Source organism: Panthera tigris, chromosome D3 (genome assembly GCF_018350195.1).
Source record: "Panthera tigris isolate Pti1 chromosome D3, P.tigris_Pti1_mat1.1, whole genome shotgun sequence".
NCBI classification, from domain to species: Eukaryota; Metazoa; Chordata; class Mammalia; order Carnivora; family Felidae; genus Panthera; species Panthera tigris.
The window spans coordinates 29,397,215-29,422,870 of record NC_056671.1 but is presented as its reverse complement, the minus strand read 5'-3'; the positions used below and the strand labels follow the sequence as shown (position 1 = coordinate 29,422,870).

The 25,656-nt window shown below is 41.6% G+C and overlaps 1 protein-coding gene across 3 annotated transcripts in view; it reads left to right on the top strand.

The window, feature by feature from the left end:
* Positions 1-25,656, top strand: part of CRKL (CRK like proto-oncogene, adaptor protein) — a 37,131-nt gene that overhangs the window by 7,431 nt on the left and 4,044 nt on the right. The window contains exons 2-4 of one of the 3 annotated variants that reach the window (XM_042961498.1): positions 4,080-4,545; positions 23,524-23,628; positions 24,706-24,821. In XM_042961498.1, the coding sequence (XP_042817432.1) occupies positions 4,080-4,545; positions 23,524-23,628; positions 24,706-24,711 (577 nt within the window). In that variant the 3' untranslated portion in view covers positions 24,712-24,821. Of the gene's footprint in view, positions 1-4,079; positions 4,546-23,523; positions 24,261-24,705; positions 24,822-25,656 lie in introns of those variants that run through there. The other 2 variants (XM_042961497.1, XM_007091066.3) reach the window with 2 other exon arrangements.

The following is a 25,656-nucleotide window of genomic DNA, read 5'->3' as shown; positions in this document are numbered from 1 at the left end:
GCTGTCAGCACAGAGCTCATTGTGGGGCTTGAAATCTGAGACTGAGATTGTGACCTGAGCCAAAGTCAGATGCTTTACCAACTGAGCCACCCAGGCGCCCCCGTGTGACTCCTTTAAAAAACTAGATTACCAGTACCTTTGAAACTCTCCTCCCAGAAGTTGTATTGCTTTTGCATGAAGAAAGAAATTTTAACCTTAGAAGTTATTAACACTCAGGCTTAAAAAAAATGTTTTATTTGTGCTTTATACATGAAGCTGAGATGCTTTTAATCTAAAGGAGAGGGGGTTCGTTGACATTAGATAAGAAGAGGCAATTTCCAGTTAGTCATCCAGGGCCGCCTTATTCAATAAGCTATAGGCTGTATAAGTTAGGGAGAAGCATGTGTATGTTTGTTTGAATGGGATTGGGAAACTCTTTACATATAAAATTTAAAGAAGAGTTGACAGCTGCTCTTTTACAGTTTTGATCAAGGAATAAATCAAAATGATTGAGAAACAGTGAATTGTTCCAATTTTACGTTATGTTTAGGCTGTGGGGCCTAATAGAAAGGGCAAGATAAGCTGTCCTGTCATCATGGTTTCATGTCTACAGTGGAACTAATGTGTAATTTGCAGGAAATTTTGATGAATATATGAGTTTGAGGATGTGGGGTGGAAGACTTTGAATTTATGTCAGGCACATGGCTGGGAGATTGATTTGGTGTCTAATTTAAGATCTGTGCATGTGCTGAATCAGGAGACGAGCCCCATGGTCACTATAGCGATAATAATGGTGGAGAAAGTAGAAACTATCTTCCATCTCTGTCAGATTTGCATGTATCCCCCTCGCCAGAGAAGTATTAAAAGATGAAAACACTCTCTGCTCTTTTAACCAAGTAATCTAGACAAAGAATCAGCAAACTTTAAGGGGCCAGATAGTAAATATTTTAAGCTTTTTAATTTTTATTTTAATGTTTATGTTTTTATTATTTAAAAAAAAATTTTTAATGTTTGTTTATTTTCGAGACAGAGAGAGACAGAGCATGAACAGGGGAGGGGCAGAGAGAGAGGGAGACACAGAATCTGAAATGGGCTCCAGGCTCTGAGCTGTCAGCACAGAGCCCGACGTGGGGCTCGAACTCACGGACTGTGAGATCATGACCTGAGCCGAAGTCGGATGCTTAACCGACTGAGCCACCCAGGCGCCCCTAATGTTTATTTTTTGAGAGAGAGATTGACAGAGTGTGAGCAGGGGAGGGGCAGAGAGAGAGAGAGGAAGACACAGAATCCGAAGCAGGCTCCAGGCTCTGAGCTGTCAGCACAGAGCCCAACGCAGGGCTCGAACCCACAAACCGTGAGATCATGACCCGAGCTGAAGTTGGGTGCTCAACCGACTGAGCCACCCACGCACCCAAAATATTTTAAGCTTTGTAGGCCATATAGTTTCTGTCACAGTTTCTCAACTATGCCCTTAGAGCAGAAAAGTAGTCATACACAATACTTAAAAGAATGAGTTTGTCTCATTTATTTTAAAAAAATACAGTAGACTGAATGGCACAGAGGCCATAGTTTGTAGGTCCCTAGGCCAGACTCAGTTTTTGTATAGTGTACTGAAGCTAAGAATGGTTATTGTATTTTCCAAAAGTTGTATTAAAAAAGAATATACGACATAGGCCATATGTATAGCCTGCAAAGCCTTAAACATGTACCAACAGTTTACAGAAATTCCTCAACGTCAAGGGCCTTGCCAGCAAAGCTCCTGGGCTGTACTTAAAGGAATGAGCAGCGTGCCCCGTGAGGTGTGGAGAGGCTGGGGAAGGGAGTGTTTGAACTCTTGGGCCTCTAGTCTTTTTCTGATACAGAACCAAAATATGTAAGCCTGTCTTCAACAAAATCTTTCAACTTCAAAGGGAACTAGTCTTCAGCTTTTATTCGTTCATCAACTCCTTGCTTGTTCTGCCCCCTAACAGAACTCACTCTTTCCTTTGAATACTCCTTGACCCTATCAACTACTGTCATGACCCACAGTAATCACACGTTGTGCTTTGGTTGCCTTCTAGTCTCTGCCTATATTAAATTGGCAGTCTTTTAAGAGCAAGAACTTGGTTTTAATACATTGTTTGTCTCTCAAGTTCTTAGTACATAGTAAGTCCAGTGGATACCTACGTAGATGAATTTGATTAATGTTAATCCCCACTGAAGCTATACTAGTGTCCTCACAATTTGTGTTGTAGAACTAACTGCTTTTAACTTTTAAGTACACAGACAATGAAAATACCCTTGGAGGGGGTCTGATTTGGAACTGATTGTGTTTTTAGTAAAGGTATATGAGATTTATGTAGTACCACCCAGACTTCACAGATTGTCTGTGGCCTGTGAAATAGGAGCAGGGTATACCTTAAAGAGGGTGGGGGTGGGGAGCTAATTGGATGCTCAGTAACAGCCAGGAACTGTCGTGCATGTTTCACATACAATCCGACATTGATTCCCATACACTCAAAAGATGCAGGGTTTGTTCCTGAGGCTGACTAGCTTAGAGGTTATGAGTGAGGACTCTAGAACAAGACTGCCTGAGTACAAATCTAACCCTGAGTTGGCATTGGCTTCCTCATCTGTAAAATGGGGATACTCACAGAATTGACGAGAGGATTAAATAATTTAAAGTTTATATAGACTGCAGATAGTGCCTGGCATAGGTAATAAATGTCAGCTCTATTACTGTTGCTGCTCCTGCAGCTACTCCTGCTGTCTCCTAATCACCGTTGTGTAGTATATTGATTACTGTTAATTCAGTAGTCCACATACTATATTAAGCAAGTCATTTACGTTAAAAAAGAAACAAGTTTGGGGGGCGCCCGGGTGGCTCAGTCTGTTGAGTGTCCAACTTTTGGTTTCGACTCAGGTCATAATCTCACAGTTTGTGAGTTCAAGCCCTGAGTAGGACTCTGGGCTGAAAGTATGGAGCCTGTTTCAGATTCTCTCTCCCTCTCTGCCCCTCCTTGGCTTGCTCTCTCTCTCTCAATAAATAAATAAATGAACATAAAAAATGTAAGTTTTGCCAAATTATGAAGACTGCCTTTTGAAAAGTAGTGTGGCAGTGTGTACCAAGGGCCATGAAAATGCCCATGTTTTTTAATCGGAAATCTAGGCTTTACAACAATCTAGTATGGAAAAAATAGTTCAAAAGACTTCATGATGTTGGTGATCAGATAGGGAGAAAGAAAAACTAAGTATCCAAAAACATGGGGATGCTAAGTTGTTGCAAGCTCACAGAATGAAATGGTGCCCTGCCATAAAAGTAATCCTGTAGATCAGTGATATGGCAAACACCTGTAGTGTGATATTAGGCAGAAAAACTGCCACGGGCATACACAAGACTCTTTTAAGAAATAAACTTGGCCAGTGGGAGGGGGTAAAAAGAAAAGGAGAATTGTACCTATCATAATAGGGCAGGAACTGTGGGATTTTTAAAAATTTATTATTTTTTAAGTTTATTTATTTTGAGAAAGAAAGGGAGCATGCAAGGGGGAGAGGGGCAGAGAGAGAGGGAGAGAGAGAATCCCAAGCAAGCTCCCCCCTGTCAATGTGGAGTCTGAACTCACTAACTGAGATCACAACCTGAGCTGAAACCAGGAGTTGGATGCATGCAGTTGACATGTGATTTAACAAGATGTATTGAGGATGCTAAACTTCTGTTGCAATACAAACTACAGAACATAGGGGCGCCTGGGTGGCTCAGTCGGTTGAGCGGCCAACTTCGGCTCAGGTCATGATCTTGTGGCTCACGAGTTCCAGCCCCGCGTCTGGCTCTGTGCTGACAGCTCGGAGCCTGGAGCCTGTTTCGGATTCTGTGTGTGTCTCTCTCTCTGCCCCCCTAACCCACTCGCATTCTGTCTTTGTCTCTCTCAAAAATAAATGAACATTAAAAAAGAAATAAAAAAAAAAACTGCAGAACATAAAACAGTGTGATAAAATTTCTTAACTAAGAATATAGCAAGGAAAAAATTCATCATAGAGGAGAATGATTTATTTAAAAGTTTGAGAAACACTGGTATAGAGTAATATCTTTCCCTTAAGAGTAATGTTCTTTCTCTCTTAAGGTATCCGAGCCCACCAATGGGATCTGTATCAGCACCCAACCTGCCTACAGCAGAAGAAAATCTGGAATACGTACGGACTCTCTATGATTTTCCTGGGAATGATGCCGAAGACCTGCCCTTTAAAAAGGGTGAGATCCTGGTGATAATAGAGAAGCCTGAAGAACAGTGGTGGAGTGCCCGGAACAAGGATGGCCGAATTGGGATGATTCCTGTCCCTTATGTTGAAAAGCTTGTGAGGTCCTCACCACATGGAAAGCACGGGAATAGGAATTCCAACAGTTATGGAATCCCAGAACCTGCTCATGCATATGCTCAACCTCAGACCACAACTCCTCTACCTGCAGTTTCCAGTACTCCTGGAGCAGCGATCAACCCTTTGCCATCCACACAGAATGGACCTGTCTTTGCAAAAGCCATCCAGAAAAGAGTACCCTGTGCTTATGACAAGACCGCCTTGGCATTAGAGGTAAAATTTACAAGGCTGGTTTTTTGGGTCTTTTAACAGTTCGGTTTTCATTTTCAGTTGTAATTTCATTTCTGCAAAGTAATGACTGCTGATTTAAGGTTCTGTTCAGGGGAATAAGAGAACTGGGTGATTTTGGAAGATCCACTATGAGTGTCCCATGTGACTCTTTTGTCCTTTCCCATTCTTTGTTTCTCCCAAGGTGTAGTCTCTCCTAGGTTTAGTTTCACGGTAGTTGGTGTTCTTTCCAATAAGGAAAGATGATGGTTTAATAAACACTCATGACCTAGAGACAAAATCAGCATACAGATAGATCTGTAGCTACTTGTACAGTTCTATATTTCTCTAACATTGTGACCGACTGAGGAAAATATGATAAATGTCTTAGAATTCCTCTTCAGCTAGGCAGAGAAATGTTTACAATAGCTCAGATCTTACTTAGTAGAGATTTTGTAAATTACAATAGCATGAAATAAAGCTTGAACTTTTTTTTCGTTCCTTTTTTTTTTTTTTTTTTTTTTAGTAGGCTCCTTGCCCAATGTGGGGCTTGAATTCATGACCCTGATTAAGAGTCACATGCTATACTGACTGAGCCAGCCAGGTGCCCCAGAACTTGAACAATTGCCAAGTCATATTCTTTAAACCAAACGTTAACTGCCTTAAAAAAAAAAAAAAAAAAAAAAGCTTTGGGGTTCCTAGGTGGCTTAATAGGTTAGGCATCCAACTCTGGTTCAGGTCATGATCTTGTAGTTCATGGGTTCAGGCCCCACATTGGGCTCTGCACTGACAGTGTGGAGAGCCTGCTTGGAATTCTCTATCTTTTCCTTTCTCTCTGCCCCTTCCCCACCCACTCTTTGTCTCTCTCAAAAATAAACTTTGGGGGGGTGGGGAGGGGTGGTGTGTGTGCCTGGGTGGCTCATTCAGTTAAGCATCCAACTCTGGTTTGAGCCCTGCATCAGACTCTGTGCTGGCAGTGTGGGGCCTGCTTGGGATTCTCTCCCTCTCTTTCTGCCTCTCCCCTGCTCATGATTTCTTTCTCTCTCTCAAAATAAATAAACTTGAAAAAAGTTTAAAAACAGACTCTTCAATGCTTAGCAAAAAGTCTTGAAGACCGTTGTTGATAAGCCAGTTGAGGGTATAAAACTACGTATTACAGGAGGTAGAAGTTTAATGAGACATTTGATACACCTGGAGTGACCACAAATAGCACAAACCCCAGGGGAAGAACAGAAGGATTTGAAAAATAGGAATTTTTAAAAATTCCTATTTTTAGAGCAGTCCTGTATATTTTTCGTGTCATTTTTCACTGAGGTATAAAATGCACATAGCAAGATGGGCCCTAAATGTTAACATACCAGAACATGGAATTTGGTGCCACAAATCCTAGCTCTTTTATTTATTGATAAGTTATGAAAATGCTTTATGAGCCACAAACTATAAGGTAATCATTATAATATGATTAAATACTCTTTCTTAGTATTATCAAATGCATATATGTTTGAGAAACTAGAATTAAGCTAGTGATTGTTCTTTGTGTGTTCACCCCAAGGTCAGAGTAGAGCAGGGTTGGGGGACAGCCCAGGTGCATGACAGAAGGATGAAGTAATGGAGCCTGTTGATTCAAAAAAGCAGAACTTAACCCACAGAACAGCCTGCTCACAGATAAAAGCTAGCATTGATTTGTTCTGTGATTTTTTTCCGTTGGTAATCCTCAGTTTCTCTGGACCAGCAGTAATGTCTGACTGAACTACACCTAAAGGTTTGTTTCAGAGTCTAATGACTTTTCCCTCTCGTGTTGGGTTTTAAGAAGGAGTGAGCATCTGAGGCTTGTGGCAGGGACCAGGTCTGGGGAGGACCCACATGCTTTCATGCTTCCTGGTAGAGGAACAGGAAAGAAACCAGACTGAATCCTGGCTGAGTAGGCCTTCCAGCTTTCTCATCCCCACACAGACCTGCCCCTGCACAGGTACACGCCTCTGGCCTAGTTCACACGTCAGCACCCTAAAATTATGTAGGGTGTTCTGGGCTCTAAACGCTTTCCAGTTTGCACAGTGATTTCTGCCTTTTGAGGCATTTTCACATCTGTTGTCTCATCATAGGAGTAGAGAGCTAGAATTCAGAGAGTTGGTGTGACTCGCATGTGTTAGACACATTGGGGTTGAGGCACCCAGTCAGAATTCCAAGAGCTCCATAGAGGAAATCAAGAATTGGGCTCTTAACCTGAGCTAGGGTTTAAAGCCTCACTCCATTTAGGCCACCTCCCTGTTGACCTTTAGCTCTAAGATGTACATGCATTTTAGAAGCCCATACCTCCTGTGTATTATTGCCTGGAGTGTGCATAGGGGGCTTGTAGAATGCAAGACCAGGTACTACAATGGGGATCATTTAGAACTTAGTGAGCGGATACCAGGGTAGGTGCCTTAGACCAGGATGAGGTGACAGAGCCTAGTTAATGATGTGTATTTTAAGATAGCCCACATACTTGGCCATTATGCAGCTCTTCTTGTCTCTCAGACCCCATAGAGAGGTCTCTACACCTGAGCTGCCTCGTGACACTACCCCAGCTGTGTAAGCCTCATCAAAGGCTTGCTTTGGTGCTTCACTGAGAGAGTGTAAGGGGGACCTGAGAAATAAACCTTTGCTAAATTCCATTTAATTATATTTCTCATTCTATATATTTAAATGAGACTTTTGGCTATAGCATAAGTAAATAGTTCTTTGAGTTACGTTATCTTCTAAAACTTAGTGCTTGTCTGATCTTGTTAAAAACAACTCTCTTGAGACTTTTGCAATTAGGTTACCAGGAAAAGTATTAAAATAAGAAAGGTGAGACAAGTAGGACAAAATGTGCCAGTAACTGAAGCTTCTTTATTTCCCTTGATAGTATTACCGAGAACAGTGAGGGCTTAGGTGAACTTTATTTGGTGAATTATTTCATGTGTTTTTTCATAAAACTTGATTTTCAAAAGAACATTCATGCAAGTAAAGAGATATTTTAAAACAGGTTTGTGTTTATCCATTTTTGTCTCTTGCTGACCTCTTTTCAAGAAGTGAGTTATTCCTTGGGGTTTAATTTAAAAAGGAATACTTGGTACCTGTGTGAGGTGATTAAGGTGGGTCACCCCACTCCTTGAAAACAGCAGAACTCTCCCATGCTCTTGGTGTAGTAGAGCTGGAAAGGGCTCCTGAGAAGCAGATCAACCCTACAAGAACATTCTCAGGTCAGGGGAAGTGATACAGCCCTTTCCAGAAGTATACCATGATCAATAGCAAGGGTGCCGTTGTCATTATGTATATATTTTTTAATGTTTATTTATTTTAGAGAGGGAGACACAGAATCTGAAGCAGGCTCCAGGCTCCGAGCCATCAGCACAGAGCCTGATGATCATGACCTGAGACAAAGTTGGACGTTTAACCGACCGAGCCACCCAGACACCCCATTATAAAATACCTGTAGTCACAGTTATCTGATACAGTAAAAAACAAGATGGTTAGGGAAAGATCATGTACCTGCATTCAAGTCCTGGCTTTTCATGGTGTGATCTTGGGCAAGTTACTTAAGTTCTTTTGAGTCTAAAAGACACCTTCCTTCTGAGAGTTGGATAAATTATCCATTCATGCAATTAACCTGTGAGGGATATCTTGTAGGATCCTACCACCCAGGTCCTTACCACCTAGTGAGAAAATAGAGACAGAAACCAGCAGTGTGATAAGTGCTCTAACAGCACAGAGTAGAGGGAGAGTGGAGAAGGGAGTAGGAGATGGGAGTGTGCGTGAGTATTGGTCTGGGAAGCCTTTCTGGAGGGGGTGACCCTCAAACTGAGTTTTGAAGGATGAACAGAAGTTAGCTGGGTGAAGTGTAGGGAGACATTTTTGGCAGAGGGAAGAGCTTACTTGAACAAGACTTAATACCACCGAGTAGCTGCAGGTTGGTGAGAGCACAGGATATGTTGGGCAGAGGGCAAAAGTGAACAAAAGACGAAGTTGAGGAAGTTGTTGCCATATCATCAAAGGGCTAGGCTGAGGAGATAAACAGTTTTCTTCTGTTGCCTTCACTGAGGCACAGAATAGCCAGTTTCTCACAACTGATGGAGGTTCCAAAGTTTGCAGGGAATTTACATTTTTAATGATTTTTAGGTAGTATAGAGCAGATGTTTGAGTCTCCCTATAATAGTATTATTCTCACACACTTGTATTCCAGTACACTTTCCTGACTAGAAAAGAAAGGGAAGAACTTTCTTAGCATTGAACTTAATTCTGGGGCTGCACACCCATGAATATTTGCTGTATGAAAATTTGTGTCCAAGCATCTAACTGGAACCTTGGTGGAGCATTCCCCTGTGGTATGGGTTTAAAACAAACAAACAAACAAACAAAAAACCACCCCACAATTGGTGACAGTAGGGATCTATGGGAATCAAAGTCAGTGGCACAGATTCTGTGGAGGAAGAATAACATTTTCTCCAACTGCAAGTGAGGCTTAAAGTGACTCAGGATAATAATATCCTGATATGTATTAATAATATATTAATATTATTATTAATATATAATATATTATTAATATATATTAATAATAAATCAATAATAATGATAATAGATCATTTAGTGTGCCCATCTTCCTAATGCTTTAAGCTTTCTGCAGCGTCTAAATTCATTGGCCCTCTGGTCTCAACTTGGCACTTCCAAAAACACTCACCCCTTCCAGCAGAAAGTTTACTGAGTAGTTACTATGTGGCAGGCCTTGTTAAGGAGTTTGGAGTTCAGTAGTGAAAAATACAAAGGTCTCTGTCCTCGTGGAAGTTCTAGAACAGAGTCTCATAAGCGGTTCCTTCTAGCTCTCTGTCAGGGAAAGACAAATCACTATGAGTCCCCTTCCTGTATTTGCTTAGCCCGATGTTTGGCCTTTATTATGTGGCCCTATAGTTACCCCTCTTGTTTTTTTTGCGGGGGGGGGGGGGGCGGGGCGGTGAATACATTTCTGTATATTTTTTGTTTTTGTCATACACCGTCTGTACAGTTACCTGAATCTTTTAAAATCCTGATGATGTCATCTATTATATTGATCATCCCCCTCAGTTTCATGTTAACTGCAGATTTCATAAAAGCACCATCCAGATCTTTGTACGAAAGTCCTCCTCTGCAGCCTCCTCTGATCTAGGCCACTTGTCTAAAAAAAGACAATGAGGTTGGTCTGGCATGACTTGTTCTTGGTTGAGCCCATACTGCCTTCCAATCATCTGTTTGCTAATTGCATTTAGAATTTTGTCCAGGTTTGATTTCATGCTCACCTTTTACATTTAATAGAATGTGCCATCGTCCCTGTTTTAACAAAACCAAGAATTCTGACCCTTCATATGTCTGCCAGTGTCCTGTGTTGTAATGCTCTATGGCAGGTGACCAGATTTGGACTCTCATTCCTGCTTGCCAGTGTGTTTGGTCAGTACTTAGATGTCTGTCTTATCGGTATAAGGACACCCTTTCATCTTTGGCACATACTTTTTTATGATGCTCAGAGTTCTTTGTGTGAACTCACCAGCATTCTCAGGATACTTGCTGTTTACTCCCATTGTGATTGTGTTCATACTGCTTTTTGGTTTGTCTTCTCCAATTTTGAAACCCCTTGTCATGGGATTACATCTGGCTTCTGAATTTTCTGAATCTTCCTAAGACCAATGGCACCACTTCTTTCAATGGCCTGGAATTCTCAGGTTTCTACTTTGGTTCTGCTTCATTGGTTAGAATTAAATTCACATTAGCAGTTTCTTCATCTATCTTTCTGACTGAGATCAAGTTGTCTGCAAAGTAAATGAAGGTTTTAGTAGTACTAGTTTTATTTTTCAACGTCTCGGATCATTTGTGAGTTCGTCTGGCTGGGTCACCTGTAGAGTATATCCACAGTGATGGCACGTCTGTGCATGGTCATCATCAAACATCTGACTCAGCTCTGGAGATCTGTTCAGGGTCCTAGCCTCGTAACATAACAGGGACACTCTGTCTTACCTCCTGTCACATTCCAGCAATGGAACCTTCTCACCAAGGTTTGTCAGATGCCCACGAGCTCACATTCATCTTTTAATAATCTCAGAGCTTTTCATCAGGCCTGATGGGCTCTTCCTCTATCCTTCTGTCATTGATGTTTGTTGGTTATGCATCTAGTTTTAGGAATTTGATTTACTTCTTCTGTACCAAAACTTTTTTTTGTTTTTCCTTAATCACAGTACTTTATCAGAAGTAGGAATCTTTAGGGGCACCTGGGTGGCTCAGTCGGTTAAGCATCCAACTCTTAATTTCAGTTCAGGTTGTGATCTCATGGTCGTGAGGTCAAGCCCCATGTCAGGCTCTGCACTAGGCATGTGGAGCCTGGCTTAAGATTCTTTTTCTCCTTCCTCTGCCCCTTCCCCCACTTGTGCATGTGTGTGTTCTCTCTCTCTCTCTCAAAATAAAAATAAGTAATAAAAGTAAATTTAAAAATGAAAAAAGTAGGAATCTTTAGAAAGTCCCTTAGAATTTTAGAAAGGTCTTGTTTGTATGTATGTATGTATGTATGTATGTATGTATGTATGTATTTTAAGTAGAATCCACGCCCAGACACTTAACTGACTGAGCCACCCAGGAGTCCTGAAAGTCCTTGTATTTTTAATAACATTTTTTTTCTTCTAACTTACCATGATGTCATTGGGTTGTGCATTAGAGAAGATTATCTTTAAAAGGTTTTTATTTCTCTTCCTTAATGTGTAAATTGGGTGAGAATACCATGAAATTGAGGCCCTGGTATGGTTCAGACAAGGCCTGCCCCAGCCTAGTCATTATGCTGACCTTAGTTTTCTGTATGTAGTAATAGCTATTGAATAAAAAGAATCTTCAGCTAGGGGCTTCACAGAGTATTTTAGTTAGTCCTTGTGGCTGCCTTATGTGGCTGCTATTATGTAAAATAGGACACTAGTCCTATTTTACACACTTAGGACTTGAGGTTGATGTCATCTGTTCCCACTTTCACAAGTGGTATATGGCAGAGCTAGGACTCAGCCCACAGTCTTATTTTTGAATAGGTTTATTGAGGTGTAATTCACACATTATACAATTTACCCACTTAAACCATACAACTCAGTGGTCTTGATTGTGGCTCTTTTTTTTTTTAATTGTAGAATACGTATAACAATTTAAGTGTACAGTTCAGTGGTGTTACAGTCATAATGTTGTGCAACTGTCACCACTATTTCCAAAACTTTTTCATCACCCTGAGCAGAAACCCTGTAACCATTAACCAGAAACTCCCCTCTCCTGAGGCCCTGGTGAACTCTAATCTACCTTTCCCATATGTATGAATTTCCTATTCTAGATCTCATGTAAATGCAATCCTACAATATTTATCCTTTGAGTCTGGCTTGTTTCAACTTAGCATAATGTTTTAATGTTCATCCATATGGTAGCATGTATCTTTTATTCTTTTTATGGCCAAATGATATTCTATTGTATCAATATATGCTACATCTTGTTTATACATTCTTTAGTTGATGGACATCAGAGTTATCTTCACTTTTCAGTTATTATTTTTTATTATTATTATTTTAACATTTATTTATTTTTGAGAGACAGAGCACAAGCCGGGGAGGGGCAGAGATAGGAGACACACAATCCAAAGCAAGCTCTAGGCTCTGAGCTGTCAACACAGAGCTGGATGCGGGGCTTGAACTCACAAACCATGAGATCATGACCTGAGCCACCCAGTCGCCCCTGTTTTCAGTTCTTTTGGATATATAGCTAACAGTAGAGTTGCTGGGTCATATGGTAACTCTATGTTGAACTTCTTGAGGAACTGCCAAACTGTTGTGTACAGTGGATGTCTCACCAGCAGTGCACAAGGTTTTCTACATCCTCACCAACGCTTATTACTTTCCAGTTTTTAAGTTTTGATTTGTATTTCTGTAATTACTAATGATGTTGAACATCTCATATGCTTCTTGGACATTCCTTATATCTTCTTTGGAAAAAATGATCAAGTCCTTTGCTCATGCTTTAATTGGGTTGTTTGGTTTTTGTTGTTGAGCATTAAGAGCTCTTTATATATTCTGGATATTCAACTTTTTTTTTTTTTTTTTAATTTACATCCAAATTAGTTAGCATATAGTGCAACAGTGATTTCAAGAGTAGATTCCTTAGTGACCCTTACCCATTTAGCTCATCCCCCCTCCCACAACCCCTCCAGGAACCCTCAGTTTATTCTCCATATGTATGAGTCTCTTCTGTTTTGTCCCCCTCCCTGTTTTTATATTATTTTTGTTTCCCGTCCCTTATGTTCATCTGTTTTATCTCTTAAAGCCCTCATATGAGTGAAGTCATATGATTTTTGTCTTTCTCTAATTTCACTTAGCATAGTACCCTCCAGTTCCATCCACGTAGTTGCAAATGGCAAGATTTCATTCTTTTTCATTGCTGAGTAAAACTTCATTGTATATATATATACCACATTTTCTTTATCCATCCATCCATCCATGGACATTTGGGCTCTTTCCATACTTTGGCTATTGTTGATAGTGCTGCTATAATGTGTCCCTTCGAAACAGCATACCTGTATCCCGTGGATAGATGCCTAGTAGTGCAATTGCTGGGTCGTAGGGTAGTTCTATTTTTAGTTTTTTGAGGAACCTCCATACTGTTTTCCAGAGTGGCTGCACTAGCTTGCATTCCCATGGGTATTCAACTCTTATCAGATGTATGCTTTCTAAATGTTTTTTCCCCTTCTGTAGTTTTTCTTTTCACTTTCTTGATAGTGTGCTTTGGTGCACATTCTTTTTTTTTTTTTTTTTTTTAATGTTATTTTTGAGAGTGTGTGGGCACAAGTGGGGGTGGGTGGGCAGAGAGGGTGAAAGAGGATCTATCTGAAGCAGGCTCTGCACTAACAGCAGAGAACCTAACGTGGGGTTTGAACTCATGAACCATGAGCCAAAGTCCGACACTTAACTGACTAAGTCAGCCAGGTGCCCCAATGCAAATTCTTAATTTTGATGAAATCCAACTTACCTAGTTTTTCTTTTGCTTGCTCATGCTTTTAATGTCATATGTAAGAATCCTTTACCAAATTCAAGGTCATGAAGATTTACCCCAGTGTTTTCTAAGAGTTTAATGGTTATAGCTCTTATATGTAAGTTGTTTATCCATTTTGTTAGTTTGTGTATACGGTTTGATGTAGGGGTCCAAATTCTTCCTTTTGCATATGGAAATCCAGTAATACCGGCATCATTTGTTGAAGAGATTGTTCTTTCCTTATTTGAATGAACTTGACACTCTTGTCAAAAATCATTACCAAAGATGTATGTGTTTATTTCTGTTCCATTGGTCTGTATGTCTATCTGTATGCCAATACCACACTGTTTTGATTACTGTGGAGTAGCTTTGTGGAGGAGTTTTGAAGTCCAAAAGTATGAGTCTCACAACTTTGTTCTTCTTTTTTCAAGATTGTTTTAGCTCTTCGGGGTGTCTTGCAATTCCATGTGATTTTGAAGATCAGCTTTTCCATTTCTGCAAAACTGTTAGAATTTTGATAGGGATTGTGTTGAATTTGTAGATCCTTGGATAGTGTTGACATCTTGATAGTACCGAGACTTCCTATCCATGAACACAAGATATTTTGCCATTTCCTTAAGCCTTTTATTTTTTTCAGCAACGTTTTGTAGTGTTCAGTGTATAAGTGCTTCATTTGGTTAAATTTATTCCCAGTTACTTTGTTCTCTTAGATGGCACTGTAGGGGTGCCTGGGTAGTTCAGTCGGTTAAGCATCCGACTCATTTCAGCTCAGGTCATGATTTCATGGTTCTGCAGATTGAGCCCCATGTCAGGCTGCACACTGACAACACAGAACCTGTTGGGGATTCTCTCTCCCTTTTTCTGTGCCCCTCTCCCACTCATTCTCTCTCTCTCTCTCTCTCTCTCTCTCTCTCTCTCTCTCTCTCTCTCAAAAATAAATAAACTTAAAGGTTAAAAAAATTTTTTTTTAAGATGCCACTAGAGTGCCTGGGTGGCTCAGTCACTCAAGTTGGTTGAGCATCCGACTTAACTCAGTTCGTGACCTCATGGTTTGTGAGTTCAAGCCCCGCATCAGGCTCACTGCTGTCAGCTTGGAGCCCACTTTGAATTCTCTCTCTCTCTCTCTCTCTCTCTCTCTCTCTCTCTCTCTCCCTCTCTCTCTCTCTCTCTCTCTCTCTCTCTCTCTCTCCCCCCCCTCCCCCTCCCTCCCCCCGCCCCCCCCCTTCCCCTGCTTGAGCTCTCACTCTCAAAAATAAATAAACCTTAAAAGAAAAATGCCACTGTATATGGAATTCCGCGGGTTTTTTTAGTTGTTTTTTTTTTTGTTGTTGTTTTTTGTTTTTAAATAATCTTTACACACCCAACATGGGGCTCAAACACACAACCCTGAGACCAAGACCCGTATGCTCTACCAACTGAGCCAGCCAGGCATCCCTAAGTGAAATTGCATTCTTAATTGTTCATTACTGATTTATAGAAACACAAGTGATATTTGTGTGTTGATCTTGTACCCTGCAACTTTGCTGAATTTTATTAGCTCTAATAGCTTTCTTGTGGAATCTTTGGAATTTTCTATATATAGGACTTTCTCATCTACAAAAGGAGATAGTTTTACTTCTTCCTCTCCATAGCCCACATTCTCTTGCATCACAGGATACTGGCCTGTGATACCTTTAACCCTTGGCCCATCTTAAAATAAATCCCTATGTTTGCATAAGAAGTGTTAACTGGTAAGCAGCCCTCCTAAATCAAGATGCTGCCCTGAAGGATAATGGGAATTTCAAAGAAGAAAATAAGTCTTCAGTATTAAAAACCAGTAAATATCATCAGTTGTAGGAGAGAATACATGCGACTACTTGACTGCTACTCAGGGTACATGGACAAAGAGGGTTGCAGCCCTTAAAAGCCTCTCCAGTTCTGGTAGCTTTGATTCAGGTACTGGTGCACAGAGAACATAAAGGTAGCTGTTAATACAGGTGAAGACCCCAGGCAGCTCCATGAGGGCAGGCCTGTTGTCTGCTTTGTTCTCCGTTGTATTCCTGGCACAATAATAATCACTAGTTGTTGAACAAGTAAATGAATGCAAGCCACAACTAGCGGGATTAAAACTGCCTGGTGGTTGTAGGATGTGGGTTTTTGTTGTGTTTTATACCTTTTTTGGGTTATAGACCCCTTTTAGAATCTGATGAAAGCTTTCTCCAGGAAAACTGTACATTAATGCACTTACATACAATTCCACATATACTTTCAGGATGTTTTTTGATATCTGAGACACATTCGTGTCACCCAAGTTAGAACTTCTGATTCCATCGTAACCCATTGTGCTTCTGATCTTACTTATTTGTAACCTGAGTGTACAGTCTGAAAATAACTGAACTGAGGAAGCAGAAAGCTGCTGTGGTAGCCAGTGCTTGGGCCCTCCAGCTCTTTGGCTACTCTTGGAATCAAGTGCGAGAAGTCAGGCATTAGAGTTATTTCCAGAGCCCTTCTGTTCATGCTCTGGACAAGTAGACCTATAGGAAACTATTTCCAGCACCAGGAAGTGTCCTCTTGCCTTCTTGCATGGTCCTCACCAGACACAAAGAATGGGACTAAATAGTGTCCTTCCGATGTGTGGCAGTTCTAATAATTATTAGGATTGTCATAGGTGACATTCCTAGTAAGGTTGATGCATACGGTATGTGTGTCTTCTTGATCTATTGATAGAGTTAGCCACATCTTCAAGTACAGTTCTCCTTGAACTGAGTTGATACCACCAACTTCGAGATTGATCTCTCTGAAGTGAGCGTTTCTTTGGGCTCAGTCTTTCTGCTGTGAAGCCAAAAGAAGGGCATTGTACCAGAATCAGGAGTGATGAGAGCAGCAGCAAGATGGCATATTAGGATCTGAGCCCAGTCTTCAGTGGAGCCATGAAGAAGCTGGTCCATAGCCAGGCCTGTAATTGTGGGCAGCAGGCAGCATAACATAGCCAGGGCATCTTTTCTATATTGGTGTTCTGGGGCTTGTTCCCCTTGTGAAGGGCCTCGGACTGAGCTAGAACCAGCATGAGAAATGACATGCTGTTTTTTGACATGTGAGAGCTCCTGCAAGGCCAGAATGACACATTAATGGTCAGGTGGCCATCAGATGTCCCTCACCCATTCTCTCTTCCTAACCTGAACCTTGACTTCTCTCTATTGGTCAAGGTTCCCTGGGTCAAAACAACAGATCCTCCTATTCTCCGCAGCATGGACTCAGTGCAGTTTTTCTTCCACTTGTTGCTTTTTTTTCCTTTCTCTTTCCTTTTTTCTTTTTCTTTTTTTTCCTTAGAGTGTGTGTGTGTGAGAGAGAGAGAGAGTGTGTGTGAGAGGGGAGGGGAGGGAGAATGAATCTTAGGCACAATCCACACTCTGGGTGGAGCCCAACACGGCTCAATCCCACGACCATGAGATCATGACCTGAGCTGAAATCAAGAGTCAGATGCTCAACCGACTGAACCATCCAGGCACCCACACCACCACTTGCTGTTTTTTATACTGTTTATTCTCTAACAAACATTCATTGAGCATCTACCATATCTGGACAGTAGATTATTTATTTTCTATACCACAGTGAAGACAGAGGTTCCTTGAGGATGGGAACTGAGCTACAATAGATCTGTAGTAAATCTTATTAAATTGATGATGTAGAATGGTTTGGTAAGTATTCTGTAAAGACTTGTCAAAATCACAAGTTAATTAGAAAGCATGAGGTTTCAATGTTCTTGGCAGTTTTGAGTACTTGACTCACCTTCACCTTCTCCTTCCCATTGTCTTCTTCAGCTGCTTGGTGTCCATCACAGTAACCTATTAGACCCCCACTTTTCAGGCCTGCCCCTCATCTTCTCTCATTCTGATATGGCATCTTTCCCATCCCATCATCAGTTTTGGGAGGACCCTTGTTACTAACAAGGTTGAAAACCCACCTTAATACAGTTCTTCTCCATACTGATTCCAGTTCTTCCCAGAGTGCTTCCAGCTGGGAACATGAGCATAAGTGTGGGGGTTGGATTCTATTCTGGAATCCCCACTCTGATAACTGCTACCATTTACTTAGCTGAGTGGCCTGGTTAACAATTCCCCTATAGTACTTCCTCTGATTATTACAAGAACCTGTCAAAGTCAGAAGGAAACTGAGACTTGGACAGCTTGAGCATTCTGCTACAGACATATAGACACTGGAAGTGGCAGATGCAGTGCATCAGTCCAGTTCTGCCCTATTCCCAAGTACATAGCATAAGCCACCACAGTGCTACTTTGTACCTGTTTTAGGCATTCAAGGTATTGCTTACATCCTGTTATTGTTGATCTTAGACCTTAGTTTTAGGTAGGTCTAATAAATTCAAGTTGCATCATATGTATCCTGAATACACAATATAGAACCTAGCCCAGTTCTCTGAGCAGAATAAATGCTCCATCTACAGTGGCCTAGAGAGACTTCCTGCTCTCATTGTCTGCGTGTGCAGCTCTATAAGGTAGTTATGAGGGGACTTGGATTGTCCTTGGGATTTGATTTTGATCAGGGTTGCTTACGTGTCTTCAAACTGGAAGAAGAGAGGAAGTCCAAGGTTTCTTAGGACCAGCTTGGCAATAGCATCTTAAGATGTGCAGTTGTAGAATTGCATTTACATCATGTCCTTGCATCTGTCCTACAGTCAATATCTGAGGAAGAGCTTGGCAAGTTTGAGAAACTGAAAGAAAGCCACTGTGGTTGGTCCGGGGGAGGGTGGAGGCAGTGCAGAAAGCCATGGAACAAGGTCAGAGATGGGAAGAGTCAAGCCAGATTAAGCAGAGCCTCGAAGACTGGAGTATGGATGTTGCTCTTGTTCAGAGAAAAGGTGTTGGGGGTTTAAAAGGCAGAGCAGTGACCCACTTATCTTTATATTTTTTAAAGGTCTGTCTTCTGCCCTTAGGCCCTTGTGCCTGTTACTCCAGCACCTTGCTTCTCTGCTTGGCCATCTATCCCCAGCAGGTGGGGGACATCATCCAATAATTTTCTCTTCTCTCTTTAACCTTGATTCTGCAGACTTCTCCAGAAAGTAGTTTACAAGAGACCTGTGACTTGGAGTGCAAAATGAGCAAAACAAGTTTCCTCCTTCAGAAAGTGCCATGTGGTGTGTGTTAGGGGTGAGGAGGTGACTGTGGAAGCCTCCTTGGGCAAGTCTGCCAGAAACCTGGAAAACAAGGCACCTGACCCGACCTGACAGAGCCTTGCTTTCCACAAATGCCAGATGGGAAGTACCCACCTGATAGTGGGGTTATTTTATAGAATACCACAAAAAAGGAGGGCTAAGCAGCAGGAAGTGAGAAGGGTGGGTGAAGTCTCCCACTTCAGGTGCCATAGAGCATCAGAGGTAACACCTGAACTTGTGCTATTGACTTTGGACTGTCAGGTGTTCCTTGGTAAAATGGTGGGAGCAGTAGTCATTGTCGTAGGTAGGGCCTGGTTGTAGAAGAGCAGGGTGATTGGGAGTTGGGCTGATTGGGCTGGGGTGACATGAGATGACAAGCCAGATCAGGGCAGGATGGCTACACTGGTAGAGCCAGGTAGTGAGAGGCTGGGGGAACCAGGGAGGGGGCCTTAGCTGGAGGGATGGACTCACCCAAGATGTGAGAGAGGGCTGCCCCAGGCCAGGTTTTCAGGAAGGTGAGACCTCGTTTCCTTTCACATTTATCAAATATCAGCTAAGGCAGGCTAAGATTACAAACTTCAGGCAAAATGTAAGCTCTCTGGGCATCTGGAGTGCAGTTGAAGATAGGGAAGACATAGATAAAATAACAAAATTCCAGAGTATTTTTTGCAGGACGTCAAATGAGTGGAGCAAATAACTTCAGTCACAGGGCCCAACCTCTGCCAACAGCCTTTAGCCCCATACTGTAACTTTGTTTCTTTCCAGTTTCAGCTCATTCTTGCCTTACTTAGCCTTTTTTTTTCTTTTAACATCTTGGCAGAGTCGGATCTGGCTCTGAGTGCCAGCCTACTTACAGACTGCCCAGGTGCCCTAGGGCCATCGTCCCTTTGTACAGCAGAGTCCACCTGGGTGTTTCTTCACCTGGTCCCCATCCCTTTCTTCACCAAATCCTCTCTACAGGTATATACCCACACATCCTCTTACTTGTCCTTGCCTTTCTGTGTATTTATTTTAATACATTCATTATATTTTTTGTTTGTGGTAATTAACAATAACTAGAAGTTCATTTAGAATGATGTCTGGGGCACCTGGGTGGCCCAGTCAGTTAAGCGTCCGACTTCAGTTCAGGCCATGATCTCGCAGTTCATGGGTTCAAGCCCTGCATCAGGCTCTGTGCTGACAGCTCAGAGCCTGGAGCCTGCTTCATATTCTGTGTCTCCTTCTCTCTCTGCCCCTCCCCCATTTATGCTCTATCTCTGTTGCTCTCTCTTTAAAAAGTAAACATTAAAAGAATTTTTTTTTTTTGATGATGATGTCAATAGTTTTCTATCCGTGAGTTTTCATTTCTTTCCTATTTCATTATTTGAAAAATAGATCTGTTTTCTTAAGTGAAAAGGAGATAAGGGAAGAATGTTGTGTGTGAGTGAGAAAGGCCAGGCGGTGAAGCTCCTCATCTCGTTGGCCTCATTGTGCTCCAGACATGAGACAGCAGGTTCCTGTACTGAAAGGCTCAAAGAGGGCAAGGTTCTAGAGCAGGTGCAGTACAAGTTTGAGGAAATTGGGAAATGTGGTCTGTTGGTAGGGGTCTAGATTTGTAGCATCTTAGTAGCTCCTGCCTTTAGAAGGGTTCTCTCTGCTTACCTAGACCTGATTTTAATTTGCGGGTTCACTTTCATTATTGTATGTTTGTGCTTAAACATTATAATTTTTTAATGGAATAAGATGGTAAGATTGAACATAAACCATTTTTCCAGATTTCCATCAACTTCAGCTTCCAGCTACATGATTTCTGTAACGTCTCTACTATATATAACTCAAGGTTCTCATTCACATTAGAACTTACTTATACACAGATCTGAAGATTTTCATTATTAGAAATAATCATAATTAGGGTTTTCCCTTTTCATGACCTCTGTATGGTAGGAGAAGGGTATACAAATTATAAAACTAAATCCTTGGTCCACTTCATAGAATATGAAATTTTTCATAATTATCAGAAACATTTGGGGCACCTGGGTAGCTCAGTCAGTTGAGCGTCCAACTTCAGGTCATGATCTCTCAGTCTGTCAGTTCAAGCCCCATGTCAGGCTCTGTGCTGACAGCTCAGAGCCTGGAGCCTGTTTCGGATTCTGTGTCTCCCTCTCTCTCTGCCCCTCCCCAACTCATGCTCTGTCTCTCTGTCAAAAATAAATAAATAAACATTTAAAAAAAATTTAAAAAAATAACCATTTGTATGATTATCCTAGCTATGAATAAAAATGACATTTCTCAGAGCTCCTGGGTGCTCAGTTGGTTAGGTGTCTGACTCTTGTTCTGCTCAGGTCATGATCTCACGGTTCATGGGATCACACCCCACACTGGGCTCTGTACTGCATGGAACCTCTTGGAATTCTCTCTGTCTCTCCCTTTACCCCTCTACCCCTCTCCCCCGCTCACATGCTCTCTCTCTCTTTCAAAATAAACATTAAAAATTTTTTCTGTTATCCATAAATTAAAATAGTACGACTTGGAGAAAGTAATTTTGGACTCCAAGCACTAATCATAAAACAGTCTATATATTCAGAAGTCTTTAGTATGTCTCAAATATTTTAAAACTTAATTTTTATTATTAAATCAATTTACTCTCCTTCAAATTATTTCCTTTTAAGGCAAAACCAAATAAAACCAGTCTTTTCAGTTGTAACTTTTTTCCACTATTTTAAAACTTAATTTTTTTTTTTTTTTAAATTAGGCCCCACACCCAATGAGGGGCTTGAATTCATGACCCTGAGATCAAGAGTCACATGCTCTACCAACAGAGCCTGGCAGGCAGGCGCGCGTGCATGTGCGCGTGCACACACACACACGCACACACACCCTCACCCTCACCCCTCACAATTTAATTGAAAAAAAATTTTCTCTTAATGTTTTTGTTTGTTTGTTTGTTTGAGAGAGAGCACACACATGCAAGGGAGGAGGGGTGGGACGAATAGGATCTGAGTCCGACTCTCTACTGTGACAGCAGAGAGCTCAATATGGGGCTCACAAACCATGAAATCATGACCTGAGCCGAAGTCGGATGCTTAACCGACTGAACCACTCAGTGCCCCTACAACTCAGTTTTTAATGCAGATCTCAAAAATAGAATTCTCAGTTGTTATCTTCAGATTTTAATTGTTCAACGAGCTGAATTGTTTCTGTTGAGCTCATGACATGAATTTGAAAATAATTATAATAATCTATAAATATATGCAATTGGCTTTTTACACCATTTTTCTCATATACATACCTACTACTGAATACTGAAGTACATTTTTTTTTTTTGTCTTAGAACTTTTATCATATAAAATCTAATTCTTGGATGCCTTTGATGGCTCAGTTAGGTGGAACATGCAACTCTTGGTCATAGGTTGTGAGTTCAAACTCTACATTGGGCCTGGAGCATACTTAAAAAAATAAAATTAAAAAAAAATCTAATTCTTCATTACCAGGTTAACTCTTTGTAAGCCATCCTACCATTGAGTTGAATTAGTGGTTTTCCTGAATAAAGGGTTTTGAGTCAGAATTTAGACAGGGAACTTAGAGCAGTGTTTTTTTGTTTTTTGTTTTTTCATTTACTGATTTTCTACTGTGTTCTAATCCGGGAGCCTCATGGGATAAAGTTCTTTTTTCCGTTTTCATTTTGTCGAGTACTCAAAATAAGTTGGTTTCCATAAGGCAAGAGGCTTCATTTGGTAATAATGCTGTTTTCCGTGTAAATGTAGTGACTTCATTGTTATTTCTCAGTAGGTTTGAGGAATTACAAGTAGAATAGTAAAAGCAAAAAAATGGAGGATGAGGAGGTAGAAAACTCCAGTCTGCGTTCACAGAAAGAGATTGTGAGGATACACCATTAAGAGTAATGGGTGTCTTGGTGAGAAGAACTTGAGAGGGGGAGGTTGAGTGGTCCTGGGCCCAGGTGGGCCATGCTGCCTTTGCACTGTGCAAGATGGCAGGGACACAAATGGCCAGGACTGGATGCTGACTGGCTTTTACCCCTGCTTCATGGTGAACCAGCCTGTGACCTTGTAAACATTATTATTATTATTATTATTATTATTATTATTATTATTATTATTTTGGTGTTTCTGTTTGGTCCTAGTCTTTTTTGTTGAGGGAGAGAGAGAATCTTAAGCAAGCTCCACACTCAGCGTGGAGCCCAGTGAGGGGCCTAGGATCCCCTGGGATCATGAGCTGAGCTGAAATCAAGAGTCAGACGCTGAACTAACTGATTGAGCCACCCAGGTGCCTAGTCATCTTAGAAACTAATTCAAGTGGGGCGCCTGGGTGGCGCAGTCGGTTAAGCTTCCGACTTCAGCCAGGTCACGATCTCGCGGTCCGTGAGTTCGAGCCCCGCGTCAGGCTCTGGGCTGATGGCTCGGAGCCTGGAGCCTGTTTCCGATTCTGTGTCTCCCTCTCTCTCTGCCCCTCCCCCGCTCATGCTCTGTCTCTCTCTCTGTCCCAAAAATAAAAAAAAAAAAAAGTTGAAAAAAAAAAAAAAAAGAACGAAACTAATTCAAGTGACTGTTTCAAAGACTACCTTCCTCCTCTGGATTTGCTTCAGAAAACATAACCTCCTTTTCTTCAGAGGGTAGTGACCCACCTTGTAACCCAAGAGAGGTAGTTGTGGCTCCACCCAAAGCCTCTGAGCTCCAGGGCTTTGGAGAAGGGACCAGGGGTAGGAGGAGGTCTGCCTTCACACTTATGGAGGCAGCCTTAATGGCCCAGATCTGTGTGCACATGAACTACTAAAGCTGCCTTGTCATCCCTGTGATCTTTGATCATTCCAGGCCAGCAGTCAGCTTGCTGGACCAGTAACTTTAGCAGAAGAACCTTTTTTTCCAAACGAAATACTGCATGGAACCCCACTATATGTCAGATATAAAAGTTTTTATGTAAGTATAATTTTTTTTTTTTAAGTTGAGATTTATAAGAATTAGCTAAAAAGGCATTTGGGACAGTGGACTATTACAATGGGCAGGAAAAAAACATGAAATAACATGGAAATAACATGAATGACCAGTGCAGTCTGATCCATCTTAGCATTCTGTTTATTTCTGAATGTGTTTTGTTGCAAGTCGTGATAGGTGTCTTGTAGCTTTTACCTTGCCATTTGGGGGAGTCTTCAATCAGACACAAAGCAAAAGAAGCTTCATTCCAAGGAAGGTCTGCATGAAAAGCAGCTAGCAGGGCAGCACAGGTTAATTTGGCAGTGGCACATTTCAGTGTACTTTTTCCTACTATAATTTTATAAAATACAATTTTTAAAAGTTGAAATCCCAATCAGACATTTGTTGAGCCCTTAAAACACCTCCCTAGAGCTTTGTGGGTCTCCAGAACAATTTGAAAACCATTTCCAAAACAAAATTGCTGCATTCCCCTTGATGAGTAGAGCTGCCCCTAATTGGTGCCTGTCCTTTGATAGTAGATAGAATTCCTACCACCCTGCAGTTTAAAATAGGCCTTAAGCGGCTCCTGGGTGGCTCAGTCGGTTAAGTGTCCAATTTTGGCTCAGGTCATGATCTCATGGTTCGTGGGTTCGAGGCCTGCATCAGGTTCTGTGCTGACAGTTCAGAGCCTGGAACGTGCTTCAGATTCTGTGTGTGTGTCTCTCTCTGCCTAACCCTGCTCACACTCTGTTTCTCTCTCTCAAAAATGAATAAAACATTTTTTTTTTTTTAATTTAAAATAGGCCTTAAAAGATGCTCAAAGCTGAGCTTCCTTCCCTCTGTGACTGCCCCACAGAGGGGAGGGGAGCCAGGAATGGACAACTCAGGGAGACATTATTGCTGCTTGGGGAAAGCAGCATGGTTACTGAGGTTTTGGTGACAGCAGTTCCACCCCATGTAAATTAAGGCGGAGACACATTTTGTGTGTGGGTGGGTGGGTGTGTGTGTGTGTGTGTGTGTGTGTGTGTGACTTCACTGTAACCATTCTCAGAGAGTTAAGTGTTCATTTCTGTCCTGTTGGAGTTTTAGTAACCAGGATGGGGAGAAAAAAGGGTGCTTTTATGCTCAGAAGCTGCTTCACTTACTATATAATCTTGGCACCTGAAGAGAAGTGCAGTGAGCTTATTGGTAGGTTCCTTTGGATAAAACAGTGTGTATTATTTAAAATAAACTTTCGGGGTGCCTGGGTGGCTCGGTCAGTTAAGCGTCTGACTTCGGCTCAGGTCATGATCTCGCGGTTTGTGAGTTCGGACCCCGTGTTGGGCTCTGTGCTGACAGCTCAGAGCCTGGAGCCTGCTTCAGATTCTGTGTCTCCCTCTCCCCCTCCCCTGCTCACACTCTGACTCTCTGTATTTCAATAATAAATAAACGTTTAAAAAAAAAAAAAGTAAACTTTCTTGGGGTACCTGGGTGGCTCAGTCAGTTAAGCGTCCGACTTCGGCTCAGGTCATGATCTCACAGTTCGTGGGTTCGACCCCCATGTCAGGCTGTATTCTAAAAGCCCAGAGCCTGAAGCCTGCTTCAAATTGTGTGTCTCCCTCTCTATCTGCCCCTCCCCCACTCTGTCTCTGTGTCTCTCAAAAATAAATAAACATTAAAAACAAAAACAAAATAATAAAGTAAACTTTGGGGTGCCTGGGTGGCTCAGTCAGTTAAGCTTCTGACTTTGGCTCAGGTCATGATCTCACAGCTCCTGAGTTCGAGCCCTGTGTTGGACTCTGTGCTGACAGCTCAGAGCCTGGAGCTTGCTTCAGATTCTGTCTCCCTCTCTCTCTGCCCTCTCCACGCTTGTGAATGTGCACATGCTCTTGCTCTCGTGCTCATTCGCGCGCGCTCTCTCTCTCTCTCTCTCTCTCTCTCTCTCAAATATAAATAAATGTTAAAAAAATTATTTTCTTTTAATTTTTTTAAACGTTTATTTATTTTTGAGACAGAGAGAGACAGAACATGAACAGGGGAGGGGCAGAGAGAGGG